Source organism: Delphinus delphis, chromosome 15 (genome assembly GCF_949987515.2).
Source record: "Delphinus delphis chromosome 15, mDelDel1.2, whole genome shotgun sequence".
NCBI classification, from domain to species: domain Eukaryota; kingdom Metazoa; phylum Chordata; class Mammalia; order Artiodactyla; family Delphinidae; genus Delphinus; species Delphinus delphis.
This window is the reverse complement of record NC_082697.1, coordinates 26,967,915-26,979,299: the sequence shown is the minus strand read 5'-3', so window position 1 is coordinate 26,979,299 and position 11,385 is coordinate 26,967,915. Positions and strand designations below refer to the sequence as shown.

The 11,385-nt window shown below is 46.9% G+C and overlaps 1 protein-coding gene across 1 annotated transcript; it reads right to left on the bottom strand.

The window, feature by feature from the left end:
- Nucleotides 1-7,269: 7,269 nt before the first annotated feature.
- On the bottom strand, nt 7,270-9,939 carry ZCCHC3 (zinc finger CCHC-type containing 3). Its single transcript, XM_060032814.1, has one exon. The coding sequence runs from the start codon at nt 9,937-9,939 to the stop codon at nt 8,725-8,727; it is 1,215 nt and encodes a 404-aa protein (XP_059888797.1). The 3' UTR covers nt 7,270-8,724.
- Between the last annotated feature and the right edge of the window lie 1,446 nt (nt 9,940-11,385).

Genomic DNA, 11,385 nt, shown 5'->3' with positions numbered 1-11,385 from the left:
GAGGGTCTGGCACTCTGCCAAGCCCTTTACATGAATTTTTATTTCATTTTCTCATCAGCCCTGATAAGGCAGTTACCATTAAACACATTTTTCTGGTAAGGAAACAGTCCCAGAGAGCTTACATTTCTTGTCTGAGCTAAGAAATGGTACAACCAAACAGGGGCATTTGCAGTGCCCAGGACAAGAGTTCAGCTGGAGGCCCATACACCACACATCTCTGTAGTTAGAAGTGATACATCCATCATCAGTCTAAGGTGTTAAATGAAATATGTTATCTTCTCCTCCTTGACGGATCTACTTTCACAACAACCTGGAAAAGCCAGGTTCGAATTAGAATTCCAGGACCCTTGGAGGTCTGTGCCAGGGTGTGTTGGCCCAGCGAGGGCTGCCCCCTGGATCCTGCATCCAACCCCAGTCCAGCTACCTCCTATCCCATCAGTGAGGGACCCAGCACGTATGAGTGGACACCCCAACCGCCACATCCAGCTGTCTCTTGCAATACAGACCTAAGCCTCAGGTCTGTAAGGGGTGCATCAGGCAGTGCAACCTGCCCTCAGCTGAGATGAACCCAGGGTTGAGGCCACGAAGGTTCTAATTGAGCTTAGAGGTATTTTGGAAGGGAATTCTGGGGTTTCAGAGAATGGTCTGGAAAGGGAGGGCACAGACTCTGGGTGGGCAGTTCCTCTGTGCCTACAGATTCCCACCCCACCCCCTGAGGAGGGGCAGGGCTCAGGGCCAGAGCTACTCTTGCCAGGGATAAGGGAGTGTTTTGTTGAAGCTAGGCATTCACAATCCACTGTGCCTCACAGTGTGGGGGACATGCAGGCTAAGTCTCAGTGATATGCCCTCAGAGGAATAGGGGAGGATGGGCCTGACCTCCAGGCTGAAGGAAACCCTTAACAAAAGTGAGAAGACTGAAGGAGTGAATTCGATTTTTTTAAAAAAAAATTATTATTATTTTTTAATTGAAGTATTGTTGATTTACCGTGATTCAGGTGTATAGCAAGGTGATTCAGTTATGTATATAACTTTTTCAGATTCTTTTCCATTGTAGGTTATTACAAGTTATTGAATATAGTTCCCAGTACTATACAGTAGGTCCTTGTTGTCTATCTATTTTATATATAGTAGTTTGTATCTGTTAATCCCAAAATTTGAATTTGCTTTTTGAAGATGAATGAATAAGCCCTTATTCAGTAGAGAGTCAGTGTGCTAAGGGATACTTTGAGTGTCATTTACAAAGGACAAGGAGGATACACACTACTGTATATAAAATAGATAAACAGGGCTTCCCTGGTGGCGCAGCGGTTGAGAGTCCGCCTGCCGATGCAGGGGACATGCGTTCGTGCCCCGGTCCGGGAGGCTCCCACATGCCGCGGAGCAGCTGGGCCCGTGAGCCATGGCCGCTGAGCCTGCGCGTCCGGAGCCTGTGCTCCGCAACGGGAGAGGCCACAACAGTGAGAGGCCCGCGTGCCGCATAAAAAAAAAAAAAAAAAAAAGATAAACAACAAGGACCTACCATACAGGGAACTACATTCAATATCTTATAATAACCTATAATGAAAAAGAATCTGAAAATATATATATATGTAAAACTGAATCACTTTGCTGTATAACTGAAACTAACACAACATTGTAAATCAGCTATACTTCAATTTAAAAAAAGGAATAAAAAAAGGATAAGGAGGTACATATCCTGATCTGTAACCACAGCCAAGTAATTTCTAGATCATTCGTGCAATAAATATTTATTGGACTTTTACTATGTGCCAGGCACAGTGCGAAATGTTGGAACTATCACCAAGAGCTAAAAAAGTCCTGGTCTCTGCCCTCTGGGAGTTCAAAATCGAGAGACAGAGGCAGATATTAATTAAACCGTGGCATAAATAAACATATCATTGTACCTGCAGTGACCACGAAAAGGAGGGCAGTGTAAGAGGGTTTTGTCTAGAAGGTTAGGGAAGGCTGCCGTTAGGAAGTGGCATTAGAGTTGAGCGCCAGGGAACGTAAGGGTTAACCACGGGCCTGGGAGGGTGAATTCCTGGAATGAGTAGCAGAAGCCCAGCCAGGGTGAGGGGGTGAGGCCCAGAGGAGGCTGGGCGACCAGGCAGGGCCTGGTGGGACCCAGGGAGGACACAAAGTCTTTGAAGGTCTTTTAAGCTGGGGCTTAATGTGATCAAATTTTGTTTTGGGGACGATTTTCCTGGGTGGAAGGAGACCAAGCTTGGAAGCAGGGAGACCAGTGAGTTGGCTTGGCCGCTCTAGAGTTTTAAACTTTCCCAATCAAAATGTCTTATTTTTAAAGGTAGAGGAAATGGACTCCCGTTTCTACAGAGTCTACAGGAATTTCTTTGAAGTCTTGTGTTGTGTTTTGCATTTTTTTCTTTAATTTTTTTTTTTTTTTTTTGCCAGAGATAGTACATGAAATAGTTAGAAACAAAACCAAAGAAACCCCCCAGGGATATACCATGGAAAATACATTTTCCTTCCAGCCCCAATCCCAAATATCCAGTTCTTCTCAGAAGCAAGTTATCAATTTCACTAATATCCTTCCAGATGATTCTATATATAAACAAGCATATGTATATATTTATTCCATCATTTAAAAATGTAATATATATATCAATTGTCACATGGTGCACTTTAAATATCTTACAATTTTATTTGTCAATTACACCTCAACAAAGCTGAAAAAAGTAAAATTAAAATGTAAACAGTAGCATACCATACCTTGCTTTGTTCACTTTAAAATGTGTCTTAGATGGTTTTAAATAGCCGTTCTTTTTAACAGCTGCATAGTGTGACACCATTTGAATGTGCCATAGCCTAACTACTATTGATACATAACGGATAGACAATCAGGTTGTTTCCAGTCCTTGGTACCTTAAGTAATGCATCAGTGAACATACATAACATGTGACATATAACATCTTTGTGCACCTGTCCAAGTTTAGCTATAGATTCATTTCCTATGACTGCTGTAAAGATTATGTAAATTTAAAATTTTGATAGTGCCAAACAAACTGCTTTCCAAAGATGTTGGTCCATGTTTTATTTTAAAACTCTGCAGTTTGCATTCTCCTCCATAATATATCTGTTTATTTTCATGAAACATGTCCTCCCCCAAATATTCTTAGTCACGCTGACAAGCCAGCAAGTGGTGCTGTATGGATCCACTGGCTCTGCCCACGTCTGGTAACGCTCGCTCTCGTGGAATTCCACCTTCAACTTGGTATGATCTGACTCCTTAGCTTCCTCTTATACCATTCCACACTCCATCATACTGAACTCCTGGTTGCTCTTTGTCAGCCACACCTGAAGTTGACGTGAAGTAGGGAAATGGGCACTCTGGCTGAGAATAAAGTCCCAAAGGGACCCAGAAGCCTCTTGCAAAAGGAGTTGTATGCTAGGCTGACTCCCTAGAGCAGTAGAGAGCCCCAGAGGGAGTAAAAGGGTCAGAGTGCTACACTGGCATTTTAGGAAGATTACTTGTTCCTTAGTCCACCTCTTTCTCCCAACACTCTAAAAGGCCTTCCCCAATGACCTCCACATTATTCAATCCAATGGGCACTCTTCAATCCTGACTTATGAATCTTGACATTTCTCAAGGCCAATTTTACTTGACCTCTTGCAGCACTCAACACATTTAATCCCTGCCACTTATAACTATCCTCCCTTGGTTTATGTGTCTCTACACTCTTCTTTTCCTTCTCCCTTTCTGGCTGTCCTTTATTAATTTGTCACGATATCTTTTTCCATCAGGGAAAACTCTCACATGTCAGAGTTGCATAAGGTATGGTCCGAGTTGCTATAATCTTTCTCCCCTATGCTTTTTCTCATGACCCATTAGGAGATTATAAAATCAATTTCATGGGTCATATAAGCATTTATAAAAGAATGAAGCAATAGAATAGAAAAGATCAGAGCACACCACCCACAGAGATAATATTATTTCTTTCTATATATAAACTTGTTTCTATAGAAACTTGTTTCTATATATAAACTTGTTTATTTATATATAAGTATACACATGTATATGTATCTGTTGGATGGCTGCAATGTAAAATGTATACCTTCTGTGGAATGTGGTTAAAGAGTTTGAAAACCATTGCTAGAGGACACCTGTGTTTATATCTCAAGCCCAGAGCTCTCCTTAGAATTTAAGACCTGTGGATCTCGAACCACCCATCCCACACCTTCTTTTAGACATCCTCTACGGGGATCTCAAACTCAACACAGCCAAAATCAAACTGAAGACCTTCGGCCCAAACTTGGATTTTCTCCTCTATTCTACACCTCAGGGCGTGGCCCCACTATCTATCCAATTGCAGAAGCTGGAAACTTGGGTGTCATCCTTGGTACTTACTTTTCCTCCAGCCTATGTCTAAGTCTTGTTAACTTAAACTCCTAAAAATCTCTTTACCCTGCCTGCTTTTCTCTATCTGCATCATCCAGGTCCAAGGTACCCTCAATCTGTCACCTTGGTAAACTGGACTTCTCTACACCTGGGTTTCTCTCTGACCCATTCTCTACAAAGTATCCTGAATGGTCTTTTAAAAATATAACCGTGATCATGTCACTTCCTTGCTCAAAAATTTTTCAATGGCGCCTCATCATTCTTAGACTCAAATTCTAAACATGGCTGACCAGACCTCCCCAAGAGATCTCCAGTCTTATTTCGTACCATCATCTCCCTCCCCCTCTCTGCATTGTAGCCACACTGGCTGTGCCAGATGTGGATGGTCGGCAGACAGCTCCCATTCCCACTGTTAGTGTGCTTTCTGTGCTACTCATGCTGGAAAGCAAAAGCATTTCCTGACTCCCTTGCAGCTAGGGCTCCAGCAATTAGGTACACTTACATGAGGTTTGGAAGGTGGTAGTAGGCAGAAGTCAAACAATATTGGCTGATTTTGCTTTTAAGTAAGGTTGTGGAGACTCTAGTGTATGATCTCTGGCTTCAAGGGCTTGACATTCCACTGTTCTAGCAGTAGCATTGGCAGTGGCATCCTGTCCTTGAGTGGCAGCTTCCACAGCGTGTTCTCAAACTCGGCCTTTCCAGTGATGGCCTCCTGGCTCCTTTCTGACTGTGAAAGAGGTAGTAGCTCCCCTGGTAGGTCAGTTCCATGGTGTTCTAGGAATCATTCCTAATATCCAGCCTAGAGCCCATCACTTTCCTCAATACCTAGAGTGGTTTGTTTCTAAACACTGGCGTTCATTTGGTTTCTAGAATCCACTGTGCCTCCTCCCACTATAGGGTTGTTATACTTGTTATCCTTACGCAAACCTAGGCTCATACCCTTACCACCACTTAACCCCCACCCCCACCTTTCAATTAACTTCTTATATAATCTTTTGATCTCAGTTCAAACATTTTGTCTGGGAAGTTATCCCTGACCCCCCCCAAGAACAGATCAGTTTTCCTTATTAAACATGTCACTCTGTATGTTTCTTTCAATGCATTATTACAGATTATATATTTGTGTGACTCTAGAATTCCAGCCCCAAAGTGCTTGACTATTTTGCTGCAATTCGTTGCCTTGAAAGAGTTGGTGCTTAACATACGAATGTTAGAGTGTTAAATGAATGGAATGAAGGCGGCCAGAGTGGAGGGTGTTAGGACAAAATCAAGCCTCTTAATACACTGACAAACCCTGTCACTTCCTCTTGGCCTTTTCCCAACCACATCTTCCTGTGACTCTCCAGCCAGCCTGAACACACCCTGTGCTCTAGTCTCCAGGTCTTTGCACAGGCTGCTTCTGTTGCTTGAATATCTTCTCCTTCTTCACTTGACTCCTTCATTTTGCAGGTTTCAGTCGAGACATCATCTCTTCTAGTAGAACTGCATTTGAGACAATTCTATACTCTTTTCTAGAACATTAAAAAATACTTAATATTATTTTAAAAATTGCTTCCTTATTACTTATCTGTAGCTCCCTCTGCAAGTGCACAGTCTTATTCACGGGCGTATGCAGAGTGCCTTTTGTCGGGTCTGGCTCTTAATGGCCTTCAGTATTGTTGTAAGCTGAACGAATGAATGTCAGCTAGTCAACCAGCCTCAGGCTGGGGATCTCCACACACTTCCCAGGAGCCCATGAACAGTGAGGAATTGTAATTTGGGGGCTGCTAGATCAGGAGAGGAAGCTGGGGGAGGTTTGTTCTGCTCCAGCCCGTGGCTCAGTCCCCAGACTGCCAGGCTGGAGGCCCTGAAGCGGATAGGGGGGCGGGGAGGGGAAGGGCAGGGAAACAGTTTCTTCCTCTGCTCTCTCCAGTAGAGTTGGGGGGGAGGGGCAGAGAGAGGGAAGATTCCTTCCAAGGAGGCTCCTTGGCACAGTGCCTGCTAGGAGGAAGGGGGAGGGGACTATGATGAATACAGGCTTTTTCCCCCCACGTCAGGCCTCCAGCACAGTGCGGGAGGGAAACCCGTGGCAGAGGAGGGGGAGAGAGAGGACAGAGGGAGGGAGGGAAGGAAGGAGGAGGGAAGACTGTGTTTGCCTTGGGAGACAGGAAGGAGAAAGGCTGAGCTGGCTCTGAAAGGCAGGATTCTGAAGAGCCAACCAGGCCTCAACTGTACCAGATCAGGTCTGGAAATACCCTCAAATCACTGAGTCAGAGAATCAATATACTGGGAACATTAATTCTTAGGATCAGATCATCTTATCATCTCAGGGCTAGAAAATCCCTCAGAGGGTTCTGTCTGGAGTCTCCAGGGCTAGCTTGGAGGAGTGAGTCAGCTCTATGGGAAATTTCCTGGACCCTTTCTCTCTTCCTCCCTTATAGTTGGAAGAGATGGCATTTTTTCTAAAGCCCATGAACACTTTGTATCCAATTCAGTGCACTTCCAATAACTGTTAAGATGATGAAACTGACATCCTACCTCAGTTTTTCCCACTGGTTTGTAATCTCCTGAGGGCAGTCCCTCTCAGTCATGTTAGTACCATTCAGAACTGTGGTCTCAAACCTGGCTGCCCATCAGAGTTGCTTGGGGTGCTTACTAAAAATAGTTCACTCACTCCAGTGATTCCCATTGCTGGGAACTGAGTTAGGACTTAACACTTTAGTTTTAACAGTATGCTAAGTGATTTTGATGCAAAGGTTTAGGTAACAATTCCCAAGGGCCTGGGAAAACATAGTAGGTGTTAAGTGTTGCCTGCGGGCTGGAAATGTATATGCAGAGTAAACAAATGGTGTGTGGGAAGCCTCGGTTGAACTAGGGTCTGTGAACCTATGCATCTAACATTTTGAAAGGAAATAGTGCAGCAGTGTTAGCAATACAAAAGATAAATATTTATTCAGAACAAAACTTTAAACAATCGATTTTACATTCTAAGCCACAAGAAAATAGCAAAACATAAAGGAAAGACAAAAACTAAAAAGAAAAGCAGTGAACTGTCTTTTCTACTTTAAATTGATAACACTTAGTAGACCCAATGCCCTCCAGCTTGGCCTATTTCCCAAGTACATTTTAGAGTTAACAGCTCATTGGAATTCTGTTTTTCTCCTGAGAGTCCGGAGGGTGCAGATGAGCTCCAGTCGGCTGCTTCTCTGGGGACGCTAGCTATTGAGGCTAAGATGCAAATGTAAACCTTTCTTTACTCAGGAGCACCTCTATTTCTCACTGATGGCAATGAACGGGGAAGGGGAAGGCCACAAAGGAGCAGGGCCACTTTAATCCAGATATGGTACCCCAGGGGGCAATGAGTACACCCTGGATTATGTTCCTTTGTCCCTTCCGTATCTCCCAAGTATTCTGAAGCTCCTGCCAAATCTTCTGCTTCCTTCCCCAGATGATTTCTTAGCATTCCCCTGGGCTCATTATTCTGGAAAGAGCAGACTTTCTGGGCCCTCAAGTGTTGAGGAAAATGTTGTGAGGTGTGAGAGGTAGTGGAATGAGCACCGGGCTTGGGGTCAGGGAACTCTACTCTAGGCTAGCTCTGGCACCAGACAGCTATGTGACTTTGATCCAGTCATTTAACCTCTCTGGTCTTGTTTCATCTGTTGGAAAACCAGTGGATTGGTCTAGACCAATTTTTAGGTCTTTTCCAGCAGGAAAATTCTAGATTCCATGATTCTGTGAAGAATGGTTTCTGAGCCACTGAAAGCGCTGTCACAAAGTCCACGCATTTTAATGCCATAAGAGAGGCCCTTGGCCACCATTCAGAGCCTATTGACTCAGGTTACATACACTTCTAACAACACTGGTTTCACAAATTCTCAGACCACATAGATTAGAAGCAGCAAATTAAAAGGGGACGGGATGAGCTGCAAAAGATAGACACCCTGACAGAAGCCAGGGTCAACAATGTTCTCAATTCAACAAACATTGATGGAGTGCCGACCATGTGCTGGGCCCCTACCTAGCACTGGGGCACAAAGATGAGCAAGGCAGCCGAAGAATGAAAATCCGGGGAGAAGACAAGGGGTGGGGAGTAAAAAGTACCAGAAAAAAAATCTCCAAATACAAAAATGAAAATAAATTTTAAACAAGGGCGGGGAGACATATCTGCACACTACAGTTCTCGGTCGGTAGTCGTTACTGATGACAGAGTCACCAAATTCAGGAAAGGCTGAAATGGAGTAAACTCAGTTTAGGAAGGCAAAGTGAGATGTCTCTTGTAGTTTTAAGAAGATCTCCTTCAAAAACGATAAAAAATGGTTTAAAAAAAAGTTTTGGCACTTAAGAGGGGTAAGCTGGCTCTGTGTTCACCCTGGCAGACAGGCGGGTGTTCAGTGCCCGGCCACGCCGGTTAGTTGAGCTGCCACAGAATTGTGAACCGCTTTGGGACACTGGGCAAAGGCGTGTCCTCGTTTGCCACAGAGGTTACACACGATGCCCTTCCGGCAGTAAGGGCTCAGGTGCCCCTCCTCCCCGCACCTGAAGCACCTGTCCTGTGTGCAGCTGCCACTCATGTGGGTCCGGGAACCACATTTAAAGCACGTCTTGGGCTGCCCCTTGTACCAGCTGTAGCCCCTCTCGGCCCCCAGGAAGAAGGCCCCCGGCAGGTGCCTGACCCCGCCCTCCCCCTGGCGCAGCTCGATCTCGCACTTGTACTCCCCGGTCCAGATCCCAAACCTGTCGGTCACTTTCACCGGCACGGCCAACACATCGCAGTGGCGCTTAAGCCAGGTCACGATGTCCTCCACGTCCACCGTCTCGTTCCGGAAGAGGATGAAGAGCGTCTTCAAGCTGGACTTGCTCCGCCCCAGCACCACAAAGTTCTCCCAGCAGTCCTCCTGCTCGCGCTTCTCCTCGTAGACGCGTAAGAATAGGGCCAGCTTCTCCGCCGAGCGGAAGCTCACGTCGAACTCCCGGCTGCCAGGGATCTGAATGACCGCGTAGATGTCGCTCGGGTCCATGCCGATGGAGCGCAGGATGAGCGCGCCCACCACGAAGTCCCGGGTTGGGCAGGCGCCCTCGTCTCCCTGGAAACAGATGCGCACGAGGAAGCGGCCCTTGCCCGGGCCCGCCGCGGGGCCAGCCGGCGTCGCCTGCTCGTCCTGTGGGGGCCGCTCGGCCGCGTCTTCGGCCGCGTCGGGCTTGGCCGGGGCCGCCATGGCCGCCACTTCGGCCTTCTTCCTCCTGCCCGCCTCGGCTGCGCCCTTCTTCTTGCGGGCGTCCGTCGCCTCGCCGGCCGGGTCTCTCCGGCGGCCCTTCGGGTCCCCGCGGCCGGCCGGGGGAAAGTCACCGAGGCCTGGCGCCGCCAGGCCCGCGGGGACGCTGAGCCCGCCGCGCGCGCCGTTACCGCCCTCCTCCTCCCGCCGCGGAGGCCGCGACTCGCGGAACTCGCCCTTCTTCTCGGCCAGGTTCTTCACCACCTGGGCCCAGCCCATCTTCTCGCGGCCGCCCTCGGCCTCCTCGGCCCGGGCCGCCGGGCGCGCAAGAGACAGGAGCTGCGTCCGCCCCCGCTTCCTCTCCTCCTCCGCGCCGCCGCCGGTGGCCATTTTACCTCCTTCCCAGCATCCTCCACTCACTCCCGCAGCCAAAGGGCGCCCATGGCGCGCGCCCGCCCGCCCGGGGCTGTGGGGGTTTGGGCTTTTTTTTTTTTTTTTTTTTGAAATTCGACGCTTCTCTCCCCCGCCCCGCTAAGGTATTTACTTGCGGCGCTCGGCGGTCAGCGGCCGCGGGCCGGGAACCCCCTGGTAACGGCCAGGCCGCGTTTCCGTTAGTGCTCGCTCCAACCCTACCTCCTCGGCACCGAAGTGGGATGCGGAGCTTGGATCGCGTCCCTGTCCCTCGCGAGGTTTTGGCAGCCTTGGGCCTCGCTCTCGAGGATTTGGTATTTCGCAAGCGGTCCTCGATGATTTCATTCAAGCAGTTTTACTAACGGCCCACAGCCCGAAGGCGGGAGAGAGTTGAGGAAGATTTCGCCCATTTTGTTTTCATTTTTGTACCTTTTCTATTAAAAAAACAAAGACAAAACTTAGCCCTTCCTCCTCCCAGAGCAGATCACAATGCATTATTTTTCCAACGTTGGATTATGGACATTTTCAAACATACAAAAAGTGGAAAGAATTTTGCAGTGAACATTTTAACTATTTCATCTTTCATTAAAATTTTACTATACCTTATCACACTACGCCTGTATCCATCACTCCTTATTTTTTGATACATTTCCAAGTAAGTCATACTGAATTATTTTTTAAGAAGACCTCCATCATTCATGATGACAATTATATTGAGCGCTTAAGTGTTCGATAGTGTTCTAAGCACACTGCAAGCTTTATCACATGGAATCTTCCAAAACAATGTTTTAATTATACCCATTTTACAGGAGGCAGGGGCTTGGAGATGGGAGTTAAATCACTTGGCCAAGTGGCAGAGTTAACAGGCAGCCTCCACGCATAGGTGGCTTATACTTCTACTTCTTTGCTCTGACATTTTGGATAAAGGACTCTTTGGATCAGACTCTCCAAGAAACGCCTTCACACAGATTCCCTAACTAAAGTTAGCACTGGACGCAATCCTTATTCCTACCTCATCTGTCTCAACTGGTGCTTCAGAAGCATTGATAAAATTTGGGTAGTTGAGGGGGTGGGGTTAATACCACCTTTTGTCATCTTGTTTTCTTTACCATAGCTGCTTGTGTTTCAGGGTGCTCCAGTGATCTTTCTGGGTTTAGTGAAAGAAAAGGATTGTGGGCTCAGGGAGACCCTAGTTTGAATCTGACTGCTTCAAATCTCAGCTTTGTCACGTGGGGCCAATGACCTCAGTTTTCACAGCTCAATTTGCTCATCCATAACAAAGGGATATTAATATCTGTAAGGAATGGCACCAAAGACGGAGGAGAGCTTAAACAAGCTTTATTTGGGTACGCTCCCGGACGAGGTTCACTGGTCCGAGAGAAAGGGGGCCAGAGAAGTCGCGCCCGGGCGAGGGTTTGGGCAGAA

Coding starts and splice junctions, on each gene's coding strand:
- ZCCHC3 (XM_060032814.1), bottom strand. CDS start 9,939: ATGGCCACCGGCGGCGGCGCGGAGGAGGAGAGGAAGCGGGGGCGGACG.